The sequence below is a fragment of the Epargyreus clarus genome, unplaced genomic scaffold (genome assembly GCF_041222505.1).
Source record: "Epargyreus clarus isolate Ecla_fem2 unplaced genomic scaffold, WU_Ecla_fem_2.2 ptg000007l, whole genome shotgun sequence".
In the NCBI taxonomy this organism is placed as follows: Eukaryota; Metazoa; Arthropoda; class Insecta; order Lepidoptera; family Hesperiidae; genus Epargyreus; species Epargyreus clarus.
The window spans coordinates 18,333,235-18,350,663 of NW_027332215.1; the positions used below are offsets into that span (position 1 = coordinate 18,333,235).

At 35.5% G+C, this 17,429-nt stretch overlaps 1 protein-coding gene across 5 annotated transcripts in view; it reads left to right on the forward strand.

Moving 5' to 3' along the window:
• magu (SPARC related modular calcium binding-like protein magu) overlaps positions 1 to 17,429 on the forward strand; it is a 41,389-nt gene that overhangs the window by 6,281 nt on the left and 17,679 nt on the right. For all 5 annotated transcript variants that reach the window (XM_073074988.1, XM_073074989.1, XM_073074993.1 and 2 more), the window contains exons 2-3: positions 437 to 617; positions 2,418 to 2,636. In XM_073074988.1, coding sequence (XP_072931089.1) covers positions 437 to 617; positions 2,418 to 2,636 — 400 coding nt within the window. The remainder of the gene's footprint in view (positions 1 to 436; positions 618 to 2,417; positions 2,637 to 17,429) is intronic.

Genomic DNA, 17,429 nt, shown 5'->3' on the forward strand with positions numbered 1-17,429 from the left:
ATATCACATAATCTTCCTAAATTACGGATAAGGCCATGATGACAACGTTAAAAAATTAAAAAGTGTAGCAAATATTAAAAATATTTTTTTACTAGCGATCATAATATGGGATATAAGTAATATTCCTCATAAACATGAGGACATAAAACTAATGTTGGAAACGAGCAATAAGTTTGTCTTTTTACCACGCTTTTATTAGCTTGCGTTGTATATATGTATGTACGAGTATGTAACGGAATCTTTGATCTCGATTTGTACCCACTTTGAACGGTGCGATTAATTTAAAATTTTGAACAATTATCAAGAACGATGACAATACATGATTTTAACAATTTTATCCCATTCTCCTCATCAGGATCGTCAGGAAATAGGATGAACAGTTTCCTTGTACGATTTTAGCGTGGTTTTTAGTTTTTTAACTATATTTTATTTCTAGGCAAGTACACAAAGCACAGAAACATGCCTAAACCGCGTGGCAGCTTGCGAATCCAACACCGGCAATGCTCACCGAGTGGTGTGCGGCTCGGACGGCCGGAATTACTCCTCCAAGTGCCATCTTATGAAGGCCCAGTGTTCAGGGGAACCAGTTGCAATCGCCCGTAGAGGGCCTTGTGTGGGTAAGTCCGTTTTTATTATGAAATTTACATACATATTGTGGTTTACATCTGCTGAACTAGAACCTAGAGACATTCTTTTAACCAAATTAGAATGCTAAATAATGGACATTGACCGCAAGGTCGTGTGTATGCACTTACATTACTGACATTGTGACAATAAATTCAATTTATTCATTTGAAGATGAATATATTATTAGAAGAGATGTACGTATATGTCATATTATAAAATGTATTGTATTTGAAACAAATGTTTGTACATCAGTTCACAGCCCTGAATTAATCACTATAAAAATTCCCGTAGACGTAAGCTCATTGCAATGACGGTTGCGTGCGTGCGAAAAACGGAATGCGTTTTACGTTGCGACTCAAAAAAAGTTGACTTTACTTTCCCGTCTATCATAATAGATCAGCGCTCGCGCATATATTTGTAAACATGCTGTACTAGCGTCGCTCGCGGCTTTACTTGCGATTATTGGTCTTACTTTGTGTTTTTTTTTATATATAATGTAGGAGTAGCAGATTAGCATGCTGTCCACGTGATGTTAAGTAGCCACTGCCGCCCTTGGACATCTTAAACCAACGCCAGACAAGACCAGGTCGCCACCTGAGCGATCACAGATTCGCCGCTACCCCTGAGTACTAAGTTGGAATGCCTCGGAAAAATATGTCTCTCTTACTGCACCCTTTAAATCAGAACGCAACAGCACTTAACACTGCTGTTAATAGTCTGAAATAGATGTGGCGGTGGTGCCGCCGGAGTCAAATCACAAAGGGTTCTACTATGTTCAAATTCTACCACCTTGTTTGCATTTTTATAGAACCAAACGAGCATGCAGTCAACCTGATGGTAAGCAGCTACTGCCGCCCGTGTATCATCAAACCCAAATAAGATAAAAGTCCTAGCTGAGGTCGGCTACAGATGCATTGTTAGGTACTTCTGAGAACTAAGTTGGAACGCTTCGCGTACTGGGATAAATCGGAATACAGCAGCACTGCACACTGTTATTAAAAAGATGTATCGCTGATGGTGGTCGAACCACAACGGGTTTTAGCGCCTTCTAAATCTCGATTTGATATTTTTATACAAGCAAATAAGGACTGGCCGTTGCCAGTGACACTAGATTGATTGGCTAAGGTTGTGCATTTATCGGCTCAGATGCTACTGATTATCTCACACACGTACGTTAGGTGTTGAGATCAATCTACCTGGCCATCGATTGGAATCCTGCTGGTATAATGCAGAAAGGTAGTAGAATCATTCGTGGTTTGATTCCAGGTAACACCGCCAAAAATATTTCTGCTTAATAACAGCGTATGTGTTCTGTTTGAAGAGTTTGTATAGGTGAATGTGTATTCACTCGTAATTAATAATTCAATCTTAATCTTTAAAATGTTATAATTTAAGTCGATAGAGCAGCACAATTTAAGAAATATAAAATTGTCAAATTTTGCGACTCGGACAAAAAATTTAACGGGAGTTACACCACACATTCTAACGTAGTCCTTAGAGATAGCAATTTAGTATTTGTGGCCGATTTCAGATAGGCCTTAATTCCTATTCGGGATTGACAAATGTTCAGGCAGGGGCTACTTAAGATCAAATGGACGTCATGCTCGTTTGCTACTTGTATCTGGAAATAGTCCGCGTAAAACTGCTAGTCCGCTCTGAATACATAAATGAATCGCACCATAGCAAATCGTATGACTACACCTGCTCGCAACAACTTCAGAGAGGACTAGCAGTTTGGCGCGGACTATACATGTTTACATACTGTCTTAACGCTTAAACCATGTCAACAGAGGGCCAGTCCTCCTGCCTGCTGGTGCTGCGTTACGCGTTGAACGCGCAAGGCGGGCGGCGGGCGACGTTCATGCCGCGATGCCGCGCGGACGGCACGTACGCTGCCGTGCAGTGCGCGACCGGCGGCGCCGCGGCCGGCTGCTGGTGCGTCACGCCCGACGGCAAGCCCCTACCAGACACAGCTGTCAGGAACGGCAGGCCTGATTGTACTAGGACTGGTGAGCACACTTTCGTTAACTCAGCAACAGAGCTTAGGTACAGGCAATGGACGTACAGTGGCAAACGAAATCAAGTTTTCTATACAATATCCCAACAATACATACATTTGTATATTTAAACATGGTACCTGTATCAATAACTTGATGATAACACTTTCGTCTGCCATGGCACGCGTCTGACGCTCTATGTCTTTACATGTAAATGAACTGTCACTCAGCTAGGGTTGTGAAAATATTGCACATACAACTAGATATCTTGGAAAGAACGCCCACATTATCAGAACCTCGGCTTTGACTTATCAGTATCAGTTTGATCGACTTTATGTAAATCAGACGGTCTATTTGAAGTTCGTTAAATGTGCATGTTTAAAAGTCATTACAAATTGTCTTTTATTTTATCTATTTTTTGTTATTATTTTAACTAACATTTACACAAACGAAATAAATTGTGAAACTTAGTGATGGCGTTATCCTTAAAATTAAAATAACATTCTTTTATTTTTATCAAATTTTACACAAACATTTCGGCAACCTGTAGTAAAAAATTAATCATTCGTACCTACCCGGATTCAAAACATCTGCTCTGGTTAACACCACATTGTAAATAATGTGCTCCAGAGCGTTTGTAAACAACAGCCCAGATGAAAGTAACTGAAACGGCCTCTGAACGTACCTGTTGATGCGTTGATTATAACTAATTGTAAATATCTACAGCGCCGGTATAAAAAATATGTTTTTTTCCTCCATTTGTTTATTGACCGTTGCATCGAATTGTTTTGAATGAATGTTTTTCATATAATAAATCTTCTATATCGGCTCGCGTTATACTTCACATCCCGGCGCCAAGATTCTGGGTATTATCAACCAGATGCAAAACGTTGACAGTTGTTTACATTAAGCCACTAGAATTATTTCATTACAACTATTTCACTACAACTATTTGTAGAATGACGTCAATAGAAGCATATAAGATATTTCAACGCTTAATAATTAAGACGAGTATTAGCGCAGTAGTCTAAATTCAACCACAATCATAAATCCATATTTAGTTGGTGGTTAAACAAATGGTTAACATACAAAAGAGAAATAATCAAAACCCCATCCAAATTGGATCAGTAGATTTTGAGAAAATCGCGAAGATACCTACATACATCGAATATAGAACCTCCTTTTTGAACTCTGTTAAAAATACTAAACATTTTGGTTTTTGCTAATTTATTTAATAATCGAAGTTATATGTACACAAAACAGAGCTGATTGTATAAAACAGAACAAGATATTTATTTACAATCCTCCTGCTAGGAATCAATCTTGAAACTATTTACACGTAGAGCAGCGTAATTGATGGACTATAGGTACATCTGGGACTCATTTTTAAAATCATAGGCGGATGGGTTGCTTTGCAATATTTTCCTTAACCGTTAAAGCAAGAACTGATAATAGAAATCTAATACTTACATAACTTCGAAAAAAACGTGTTTAAATCAAAGCTCGGACATTCAAATTAAGAGACTCGTTTTGAAACTACTAGGTTAACAGGAAATTTAGGACACTTATATGAGAAAAGACAGAAATTCCGCTATATCGTACTTCACATAGGTGTCAGGTTCATGGATGTTTACAACAGGGCAGGAGCTAGAGGCGGAAGGCATCAATCTACACCTGTTTACTCGACGGCACCCATCATCGAGTTAAACGATACGAACACCCATTGTTACGTATTGAGACGGCTAATGGGTGCCTTGTGCACGCCAACACGACGTACTTCGTAGTGATCCTCATAAATTGTTTGCATTCAAATAAAATATTTTTATATACCTACTATAGGAATAGCAGACGTGCATGTAGTTCATATATTTGTAAGGTCCTACTGCCGCCCTTGGACACCTGTTATCAACGCCAGATAAGTTTTCTACCAGAGGCGGGCCACAGATGCACTGCTACCCCAGAAGACTAACCTGGAACGCCTCGGAAATGTCTTATGTCTATGTCTTACCCATCCACACCATTCAAACCAAAACATCAGCGCTTAACACTGCTGTTATTAGGCAGAATTGGGTGTGGCTGTGGTGCCGCCGGAGTTTAACCACAGAGGGTTCTACCTTTGCAACTGTTGTAACTACCCTTTCAAGGAAGCCTAATCTCTTCTCATTAATAATGACGATAACGAGTTGACGATGAGATTTTGTTATCGCACTGATAATAAGTTCTTGGTTTAACCCTTTGGGTACGGAAACCTAAACAACAGTAAAATGGCAAACAGACCTTTCATTATTATTCTTTTTATGAAATTGTGGTTTTGAAACAGAAATAAATATTGTTCTATCTTATACGATACGATAGTTAACAATATAATTTTATTGAGGAGACAGTTTTCGGTCTATGCTACTAGTCGTGGAGCAGTGATCGCCAGAGTATATGCTGACGCCCTGGGAGTAACAATGTGAGAGAGAAAAATAATATAAACTTCAAAAATATGTCAAATATGTTTTAAATAATTATTTATATAACGCACACGTAATTGTCTATATACGAATAAGTGAAAATAATGTGCGGATTTATTATTTGGACCATTTTAACGTACAAGATACAAACGGCGGACGGCATGAAGTCGCGCGTGTTACTGATAAATTATCAATCTGTCAAAAAATAATTAAAATTTCCTTTAAAAAAAAACATGTTAGCATAAAAGTCAAATTTCGAGGCTTATTAGACAATAATTGGTTAGTTGTTATTAATGGGAATGAGGAATGTACCACGAAAATTGTATAAACACTGCACTAGACAAACAACCAAGTCTGTGTTCTAACAGAGAGATGTTTGTTGAACGAGACCGTGTATGCCTCATTATGACGTGCTTCCAGATACGGCCACAGTGCTGCTACCACTGTGTACCTTTCTAATTACTTCACACCTCCTATGGGTCGGTCTTTCCGTTAGCTGTTAGTAGACCATTAAGTTCTTTATAGAAAAGTCGATAATCATGCATTCGTATCTAATGTCATCGTCGTGACAGACATGGTCAATGGCAAAACAAAATCATATCTTTCTAAATAAAAAATTAAAAATATATAAAACATACTAGTTTTAGCCCGCGGATTCGCCTGCGTTTAAAAGAAAATAATATGACATACTAACATACATAAAACTGAAAATTCGTACCTTCATTGGAATGAAAGTGGCGCCATCTGGCGAGAATTATTCGTACCAACTCTGAAACCTTCGTGGGCTCATGGACAATAACTTTGCTAAAGATCATCACTTGATCAAATGCATAGTTTACGACGTGTTTAGAAATATTCGACTTTTTGGTCCAAAAGATCGATTCTCCGATTAATCGACCTTAGATCGCCATCCCTAGTTCCCGTGGCATTTCCGGGATAAAAACTATCCTATGTCCTTTCTCGGGTCTCAGACTATCTTTGTACAAAATTTCAATAAAATCGGTTCAGTGGTTTAGGCGTGAAGAAGAGACAAACAGACAGATAGATAGTTACTTTCGGATTTATAATATTAGTATGGATTTTTCCGTAATAGGACCACGTAGACACGCGCTGCGCCTGTGGAATAACTTTGTTATTTTTGGTTTTACAACATAAAGTTATAGAACAAAATTTGTTGATAATTAAATTTGAGACTGTAATTGTTATTCCTTTTTTGTTCAACGAATGGTTTGCCTGATAGTGATATAACCCTTTTTCATGGCGGCTGAGAGGCAAGAGTCCCTACAAATTATTATATAGCTTTACACTATTAGTTGACATCCAAAAAATAAATTTGCGTCCTCTGAAAACTGCATCCAATGTAACATTTTAATGGATTAAGAAACATATGATTGTGTCTGCAACGACACGTTCAATGTCTGTTGATATAAATATAAAGGGGGCCTGATAAGGACGGGGCCAGCTGTAGACAAATTATTTTATTTTTCTTTAGTACTACCTACTAACCTACTACTAACTACCTATAATAGTACGTGATTCGTTTGTTCCATTTTGTAAAGTTAGTACGTCAGCTAAAGTCAAATATTTAGTCAAATAGTTTGCGTTGTGACAAACATACTTTATCAAAATAATATCCTCGAAGCAAAATTAATGGATCAGCTAGGAACAATAAAATGAGATGAGAATTTCAATAAACAAAAATAGTTATTTTTTTACTTCTATATTATTTATTTCTGCACTTGGTACTTTTCCTTATTGCTATTAAAACTATTCCGTGTTTACCTTAAGAGTACAAGAGGTCCATACCCAGGGCACCTGTCATAAGAGGGCCCCAAAATAAAAATATTTACCATTCACTGGTCGGGTTTTAATTTTTCTTTTAATTACTCCTAAATAAGGCTATATAAAGAATGCTTATAATATGATATTGAACAAAATAGTGGATTGTTAATAATTATTCCTTATAAAGCTAAAAATGATGTTTAAATTATAGATATAAACTTATAAAAAATCAGCAATTAAATAAAAGTGAGTTCCAAACGCTAATAGGGGCTTCTCTCATCACGTGGTTCTCTCGTTATTAAATCAATAACTAATACGGCAAAGGAAAAATATTCTCAAGTAGAACCAGTTTTGATAAACTGAGATGTATAAACGTTCATTATGTGTATATGACCATTTGTGTCACACAGATTATAAAGTGCAATACCCTTGTCTAGGTCACGATTAAAGTGACGCCACCAATGACCAACAATGCTTATAAAAGTCAAGTGGCTGCGGTTCTTTATATGCTCAGATTATTGTACTTTAATAATTTGGGTTATTGAAGCGTATTACAAATTATTTTTTGTAGTTTTTTCTGTTGTTTGTTTTCGGCTTTTAGGAGGACTTAATATTTTAGTTTTTGAAATTATGCGCATGTTAAACAAAATGTAATTGATATTACCTACTCGTAAATTATTTGGTCGGTATATATTTATGTGTAGTAGAACTGTAGTTAAACTGAGAGGTACTGTCGTGACTCCTGTTTACTCACTTACACGAATCTCTTGAAATGTATTAGAACTCTACACGCCTCAAGTTGGTAGAGTACTACATTCATTTGTAACATATAATGTCAGAGTAGAGATTTTGCTCTATATAAATTGATATTGTACGTATATTTATAATTGTATGGTATAGTATTGTACCTACGTCAGCTTTATGTACGACCAGTCGCTCCAATACATTACATTAAATAAATAATTAACTGACTTTTTATGTTTTGTACTCATAAATAGACATTTCAACTTTATTTATTTGTACAAATGTCGTTGCTCAATACTTACCAATAAGAACATAGAGGTACAAAAATCTCTTTATCCATGCATATGAACAAGCCATAACAGCTGCAAAGGGAGGAGGCGAGCGTAAAGTTTTTATTAATACTAATTCTAACTAAGAGTCGACCTACGCAGGGCGTCGCCCGTAAAACTCTCGGGCGATCCTAATCGCGAGTTTCCTTCCTACATACCCGCACCTTATTATGACCCATTACTGTTATTGCATTTAGGACATACAGACATATGGGATAAATGGTTTGCTCTCCCGCTTCGCCCATTTAATCTATGACTCTGCCTTTTTATTTGATGGATGTAGCATAGGATACGGGCATACACGCTTCTCACTAAATTTAAAGAGGACAATGTCCTTCGTAAAGACTATCATAGATATATTACTACGACTATCCTTAAATACTAAATTAAAACTCCTCACGCAAGTCTTGTGCGGAACCTAATTAATCCTTCGCATATGATGACAAACGAAATTTTATCACATTTGTTCCCCGTTCGGAACGGTTGCGCTTTATTAACTAACGTCCGTTAAAAAAACGTTATAATGACATAAATACTTAAATAGGTTTCTGAGAGTTCATCCAGACATTAGCGATTTTAATCCGTGACGCTTTTTATTTTATTATATTGCATTTTAAGCGTTAGGTGGCGTTCATTTATATGAATATGTTAAATACATTTATAGAAAAGGTAGGCGTTTAACGCGACACTTTTTAAACGCTCGTGCGAACGGAGGCTTAACACATATTAGCGCTTCCAAATACGCAACTTAAGCCGTTCTTAACAGTAAACAATTCCTAACCCAACTTACGACCAGCACCGTTAGGTTCATTATCATTTTATACACCAAATATTCGGATTCTATTATAGATCTATTCCAAATTTATTGCCAAATTATGAACGTTAATTTTAAATGAATAAAATACTAAACAGTCCATGAAAATGAGAACTCACGAAAAACTTCGGTGTAATATTACATTTATATGTAAAAGTCATAGTGATTGACATTCTCATTTTGTATGACAAAGAACTGAACAGAAACCATATATTTGTTCCAAGAATAAACTCAGGTAAAAATTGGCATGAGTCAATAAGTTTAGTCCAGCGGCAACTTGATTTTGCACTTTATTCTATCAAAGCAATCTGATTTAAGGCGGTCCGTTTATTAAACGATATTTTAATGAACCTACAAACTGGATTGTAAGGCGAACTCAATTTATTGGACATCGATTGTGCCTGTACTACGTGTCCTACAACATATTGCGTTTCGGAGACCTTTTAGTACATATATCAGACATCGAATGTCACAGACAAAACAAATAATTGTTGTATAAAAATTGTATGAGCGCGCAATCACGGGTCGTGCATGTGTTATTGTATAAAATATTGTTTGGAAGGAAATATTTTTATTTTTCTATAATGTGACTTTTTATCAAAACATTACAATAATTGTAATGATATAAAAAAGAAAAATGGTTTAATACTAGCTGACCGGGCAAACGTTGTGTTGCCATATAAATAAAAAATGTTAAGAGTGAACAACCCTTATCACTTAGGAATTATGAAAAAAAATAGTAGCCCATTCTCAGACCTACTGAATATGCATATAAAATTTGGTGAAAATCGGTAAAGCCGTTTCGGAGGAGTACGGTAACTAACATACGAGAATTTTATATATAGGATATTAATATTTTAAATTAATTATGGAACGAAGTAGGTAAAAATATGATTTTGTATAACACGACACGTAGTATAATATTTGTCCTCAATACGAAGTATCTTTTCAAGTTTGAAACTGTAAAAATAACAATTGAAATGAATATGACCAAAAATAAGCATTTTATTAATATTATTTAAATACCTGTAAATGCATTTCCGAATCGAATGCTTACTTGGCTAAGACTACATTTTAAGAGTTTTTTGGTATTGCATAACTCCTTTATGCTATAAACGTTACCTATAGGTAAATTTTTATGTTGAAAACTCGTACGATCACAAAGTACAATTGAACTCAAGATTGATTCAGTATCTTAAGATTAGCGCATATAGCAACAGACAGAATTAAAACCATACAATGACCATACATTAGTTATTACCTAAAATAAAACTACGAAGAGAATTGCTAACATTATTTATTTTCTCAAATGATGCCACCTGTTTTGCATTTTTATGATGAAAAAACGTTACATAAAAACTGGCTTTGAACTCTATATTGTTCATTTATTATTATATTATTATAATAGTTGTAATTTTATTGTTGGAGGAGCAATAAAACGGTTGGTCGTATGATTGCCTATAACTGCGTTACGACCAGTCTGTGTGTCATTAAATTATCGTTGGATAATGTTATAGGATAGTAGAACTTATTCTCTATAAATATATAGAAAATAGTATTTTTGAATCTATCTATCTATCTATACGTTTAATAAGAATGAAAGCCTCCCATAAATTGTATATATTTGAAAAATAACAATTTGGGTCTGAGAATAGGTAGGTAATAAAAAAATCTATCATTTAGACTTTAGACTTTTTGTCTTTGTGTTTGTCAGTGTGTTTGACTTTGCGTTGAAACTAAATTACTAAATAAAATTCAAGGGATTAAAATATATGCATAGCATATATCTTAGCGTGACATTTATCTGTAGGTATTTTATTAAAATCGATTTACTCTATCAAAAGTTATTACAAATTAAAGTCATAAGAATCTTTGAGAAAATAAGTAACTTTGTAACATAGTATTACGTGGTCTATGTTGGTAGATAGAGTATAAAATCTATGCTAATGATAATATTATATAAAATGTCTGGATTGAAGTTTGAATGTCATATTAATAGATATTTTAAACGCGGGTGTAACCCGGGGCTACGGACAGCAATTTACTTAAATCGTAAGATTAAATACGAATAAAGCCACTGTTGCATCGGAGTCACACAAGTGACAAGGCGCTTTAATTTATCCCGTATTAAAACTGTGATCAGTTTTAAATAAAGTTTTCCTATAATTGTTCAGTGGAATTATAACTAATCCATTTCTGTGGAAATGTTTTATCGCTTTTACATTTGTCTAATTGGCGCTAACTGTTCAATACTTATTAAGTAGGAATTCCATGAAACACTAACGTTGTTCCGCTATAAAATAATTATAAAAATGAAAATGTTAACCACACTTGTCCCTGTAATTCCGGGACCAGAATAGGGCTACGGTATCCCCTGCCTGTCGTAAGAGGCGACTAAAAGGAGCTTTCGGGGTTGCGGGCAGCAAGAGTGGGAGCTCGAACCACCCGGCTAGCGACCCCGGGAAGGACGGCGGTATGTGTGGTCGCATACCGTCGTATACACCAGACGGTGTGATGATACAAACTCACCTGGGCGGAGCCCGACGGGGCAGTGCGCTGAGAGGACTCCGGTCGCGTTCCTTTGGAGATCAATTAAGGAATTAATAACAATAAAACAGCGTAAAAATCTCTACTTGAAGATATATAAATATGTAAGAATAAGTAAAAGTAGTATGTATGTATGTTGGCCTTTTGAGAATATTTTATTTCGGGGCCCCATGTGTTCGGAGGCTGAGAGCAGGGGCCCTGCGTACCTTTATGCTAAAGACAGTGTTACTCATTTGCGCATAATTTATTACAAAAAGAATCCATATCTTAATAGTATTCTTCGGTCTCTTATCAATATAATTTTAATCAAATTGTCTGCGGCGTCGTCTGCGTCTTAGTATTGAGTCACACAACGATTGTTACTTCAATAATGACTTAGTCATACAACACAATGAGTAAAGTACTGATACTAATTAAAAAATTGTAATTAGTTATACTTAACCATTTATTGTATATAATGAGACATTAGCAAATTAAGGCGTTTATCGTTTTCAAAATACCGTTTCTTAGCTCATTAACTTTAAAGTAATTTTACGCGACGTCACGCCGTATTAACGAACGAAGAAGCATTACACGTGTTAAAATAATTTTACTACCTCATTCGCAGATTGATGCAAAGTAGTGTAATAGACGTAGTCACCATTTTTTAGGGTTCCGTACAAAAGACGTAGAACCAAACAGTGGCGGACTAAGATAAATGGAGGCCCCCAGAATAAAAAAATCGCCAGTGATTCGGTGATCTTGTTTTTATTGTCTGATACACATTTCATAGATTGTTTGGTTCTAACGACCTTTTTTTAGCAACTGTGTTTGGGGTCCCCCCAGGATCGGGGGCCCGGGGCGAACCGCTCCTTCCTCGCCCTCTTAAGCCGCTAGAGAAACCAAACCTTATGACTAAGCCTCTGCTGAATGTCCCTCTGTCACAGAACTCTGTTTAACCCTAATAGATAGACACTTGAAATGTACTGAGTATTGCTTTTGGCCGCTATAATAACTAATAATAAAAAAGTTTCAAATAAATAGGGTCCGCATACTATTGAACTGTAGTGGGCAGACAGTTTAAATTTTCACAATGTACCGTTTAGCTTCCAAACAAAACTTTAATAACAAAATTAACTAATAAATATCGCCCAATATTTGGCTAATTCTTATTTTACTTTAAGACGAGACTTTCCTCTGTAAGTTATTGTGGATAAAAAACGTCGAGTATCTATATAATTATGGAGCATTTTATTTCGATAGCGTAGCGTTGTTTCGAACCGCTAAATTATCAGTGAAAAGAAAGGTCCTCCTATTTAAAGTTTTGCTAATAAACCGCTATTGACATCTTCGTAAGTCAGTTGTTCTTCGGTACATCGGGACAAAGCTAAAACGGGACAGTCCTGTTCAAAATAGAACAGATGGTCACGTTAGTTATAGACGCATTTTAACTGCTCATTCATAAATGATGAATGGGCCCACGCATAGCGACGCATCACATCTTATCCAAAGCTAAGAAGTAGTACGCCAGCCCTTTGACGTCACCGTGGTGTCCTCGTTAAAACCGCCTCTATCTTACTCAGACACGGCTATTTTCCAATTACCGACGCCCAGACCCTTTCATTAGGGCTCGGCGCTTACTCACTCCGGCAATTAAGCATTAATTACCACTTAAATTGATCCCGTTGAATCTGCTATCAATAACTATTTTGGGATTACCGAAACGTGTCTGTTCATCTGCGTTATTGAGGAAATGTTTTGACTGTTCTAACAGTGTGTTTTGTCTTTTGATGCATTCTCTTTTTAATACGCTTTTATTAGCTTCAGACGTATGTATGTTGGTATGTTGGTATGTTAGTATGTAACGGAATCTTTGAACATGATTTTAACCCCCTTCAAAACGTCGGTTTAACTTGAAATTTGGCATACTTATTAAGGACCGATGACAATTCAATATTTTAAACATTCTGACCCGTTATCCTTACTAGGATAATCAGGATCAGCCATTTTTGTTTTCCTGAGACCCGGAAGGTCTGCGTTAAGACCAATAAAGGAATCTACCAGGCGCGCCGATCACCTAACCTAACCTAACCTGACCTGACCTGACCTGACCTGACCTGACCTGACCTGACCTAACCTGACCTGACCTGACCTGACCTGACCTGACCTCAACTTCGACGCGTCCGTTGTTAATAGCATCATGAAGCGGTGTCTCATCATCCTTATTCATTCAGCACTTCAACATCTGCACCTTCCTTTAACAAGATTTCCACTATTTTATTGTTCCCATTTCTTGCTGCCAAATGTAAAGGCATATATGATTTCAGCTCATCGTCATAGTCACAACTTATATTATTAACTCGAGCTGTAAAATTAATTAAACTACTAACAGTTTTAAAATCTCTGCAGGCAGCAGCAACACAAAGAGAAGAAATTCTAGAATTATTTTTGATATTAACATCATCATGCTGTAATATTAAATCGATGATTGGACGACGTCCTTTTGAAATGGGTAGATGTAAAGCAGTTGACCGTTTTTCTCTTGAGTATTGCCATCAGCGCCTGTTTTTAAAAGATGCTCTATCATCCTTTTTCCGTGATTACTTTTATCCAAGATAGAGGACCTGGGATATGGTATAAATTATGAAAGAAAGCAGTTAGCATTGCCAATTCGGATGTCATTCAACAACTCCTCTGGGATTTTCACGTTAACAATAAAAATAAACACCAATGTAAAACACCACTTCATACAGCTGTCTTAAACAATGACCCAATATTCATTTTTGCACTGCTAAGCAAAGGTGCTGATGCTGATTCGAAAGATAAACTTGATAATACGCTACGTAATAATCGTTAAAATAATCACTAAAAAATGAAAAATAAATAATAGTCTAAAAAAAAAACTAAAAAAATACACTTTTTATAGAAAATCCAACTAAAAAATAGAAAATATTTTTTTTTAAATTTGAATTAAGAATAGTGTAAATAAGATAAAAATATTTTTTATTGTAAAAAAAGCGTGGGGTGCTTTTTAAGATATTATCAAAATGATAATCCTTCTGCTCAATATCTATCAATAAAATATTTATAACTATTGACACCATGCACCCTACGCTTTTTTTACAATAAAAAATATTTTTATCTTATTTACACTATTCTTAATTCAAATTTAAAAAAAAAAAATTCTATTTTTTAGTTGGATTTTCTATAAAAAGTGTATTTTTTTAGTTTTTTTTAACTATTATTTATTTTATCTGACTACGGCGAAGCAGAAACTTTGTTCTTCAGGTTTTACCCGGTTTAACCTTAGGTATATTTAGGGTAAGACGGGTAAATTTACAAAAAGCATACGATTACGTTTATCCTCTAAAATCAATAAGAATATTTTCTTTTTTTTTTATAGTTTTTAAAGCAGGATTTCTTTCCAAGTCGGGATTTGCTTTTGAAACTATGTTTAAGTCTATAATATTATCCATTTTAGTCGATAAATCTACTCAACAAGCTCTACCTTTCTGAGAAATACTTATGCCGGTCTATGTTAATAAAGCCTATGTAAATATACAGATTCAGGTGGTTAATCAAACATGTTATAATACCTATCAATTTTATAACTGTTTCATCTATACTAATATTATAAAGAAGAAAACTTTGTTTGTTTGATTGTAATGAATAGGCTCAAAAACTACTGGACCGATTTTAAAAATTCTTTCACCATTCGAAAGCTACATTATCCACGAGTAACATAGGCTATATTTTATATGAAATATATTTGATAAATAGATTTTGAGGCGGTAAAAAGTTTGCCGGGTCAGCTAGTAGAACATAAGATAACAATTTATTTGAATGGCTCAGTAGTGCGCATATCAAGCCGCGGACATAACTTAGTTCATCTGTAATTACATATTGACATGGAGACGCGTTTACTTGACAGGCGGATGCATAGATAACCGGCTACCAGCTTCGTCTGGATTCAGCTTACTAATCGTATGTACGTAATCACTTTTACTTCTTACTTTGGATTTGTTCTGACCCTTTTTAATAACGTGATGACATAACGTGTACAGTTTATTTTAGATAAACGCCGTCAACACATTACTGTCCCATTTCAAGGCACCGGCCTCCTATCCCCTGGCTAGTTATGTTATACAGAATACGCTCAACAGAAAATCATCTAGGTATGAATCTCTATATTTATAATGGTTAGTAAAACTAAAAAGAAATATATTTAATTACTTACTTTACGACTCTACATTTCATTTCATTATCTTATACTTAAAACTTACTTAAACGGTCTACCTAAACAACTTGTGGTATACCAACCAACCTATAATTCTTGATCTCATTCATATAAATTCCCACAGTGAAAATCCCACCTTTCTAAAAAGCTATAAATCGTCGAGCTATCATCCCTTAAAACGGGTACAATTTAGCGAGCGAGCGAGCCGAGGCAAACCTCGTTGAGAGGTTTCTTAGAAGCAACGGACCGCTCAGACAGCTCGACGCCAGATTACAATGGAGTCCAGTTTTTTGTTACCATAAGCCAACCATCGGGCGATAGAAAAAAAACGCTCCAGACATTTAATATCTTTGTTGGGATAGTTCGCCGCACCTTTGATGTTTTATATTTAGTTTAGGTACCTGCACCGCGGCCTATATAGGTATAATAAACTGAGCGAAAGAGTTACAGATCGCCAGAGTAGGCAGCTTTATAGTTTATGCAATCTTCGAACGCGACGATTTTAATTTAGATTTAGAGCGATGCATTAAGTTTGTTGGTATTGCAAGAATTCTAATTATACTTTGTCGGAATTTTATCTACGATGAAACAAGAATAGTAAGGAATTTAGCATTAATTAATGTCACTTCGAAAACATGCAGAAACTGGATCCGAAGATATAAAAGCGAATGTTGAAAGATGAGACGAAACTAAAACGAAAAATGTATTATTACTACAGATTTTAGAAATTACGTAATCATGTGCATAGAAAATAGAAATACCTATCTGTATTTTTATAACTCTGCAAGTTCGAGATTAGCGTACTTTATATCAACTCCAAACTCAAATGAAGCCATTTCACTACTCAATTAAAAAATTATAGCGGCATAAGCAGCAGGCTCGTTCGTTACCGGTTTTTATATTGACTAACGCGGTACATCTCAGCGGTCTGGACCGGTTGGTAGACGGACACCCCGCCTCTCCTTTGCAGGACATCGCACACTTGCATCAAAATAATATGATGCAAACACACACACGCGACTGTGTTCCGTTTAGACGTGCCTCGTACTCGCCCAGAGTAAACACTATATTATAAAGCCCAAATAAATTTATTGTTTTTCCCCTTTAATCTAAGCAATCGGATCTTGTGCACGTTGTTACAATCGCATTGGCATGTGGTACTATAAACTTCAATTAAATTACCTAGCAGTCAGAACAGGGGGCCTACCACCATCTTTTAAAAACCGTCATAGTTCCAGAATGTTTTATTTCAATATTACATTAACATTATTTTGATTCGTACCACGACCTCCTTAAAACAATATTGTTTTATTCCTGCCAAATGATGTAAAATAATGAATAACTTGTCTATTCCTTATCCAAGAGAAGACGAGACGTCAACACTAGAGTCGTCTCTTTCGCACCATAGTCTTGAGTGTGTTCCGTCATACGCAGTTAAACAGACTTACTTAATTTTGCTTTACATTACATATTATTATTATTAATTTAATTAAGTAAATATTTAGACACCCTTATCCAGTTTTCGAGTATTCGTTGTATAAAAGTAACTGAAATTTACATATTTTGGCAATTGACATATTTAAAAAGTTAAATTTCATGTGCAATTATTTTTGTTGAATATATTTTAAAACGTTATTCAAGTGTAATACTATTATCCAGTGCAAAGGAACGTTTGACGTTAATCGTCATTTAGCTTGGCGATTGCAAAATTTGACATAAGTACAACATTAAATTATGACATTTTGTGTCACTTCATGGTACGAATTCGGTACAAAAGAATGAGTAATTCCACACAAAAGCGCTTGTTTTAATATTGTTTAAACAATCTTAGTTTAACGAGATCGTGGTACGAAATTTCAATGTATGATTAAAATAATATTGTTTTAAGAGATGGTAGTAACCCCCAGGTCCTATTTT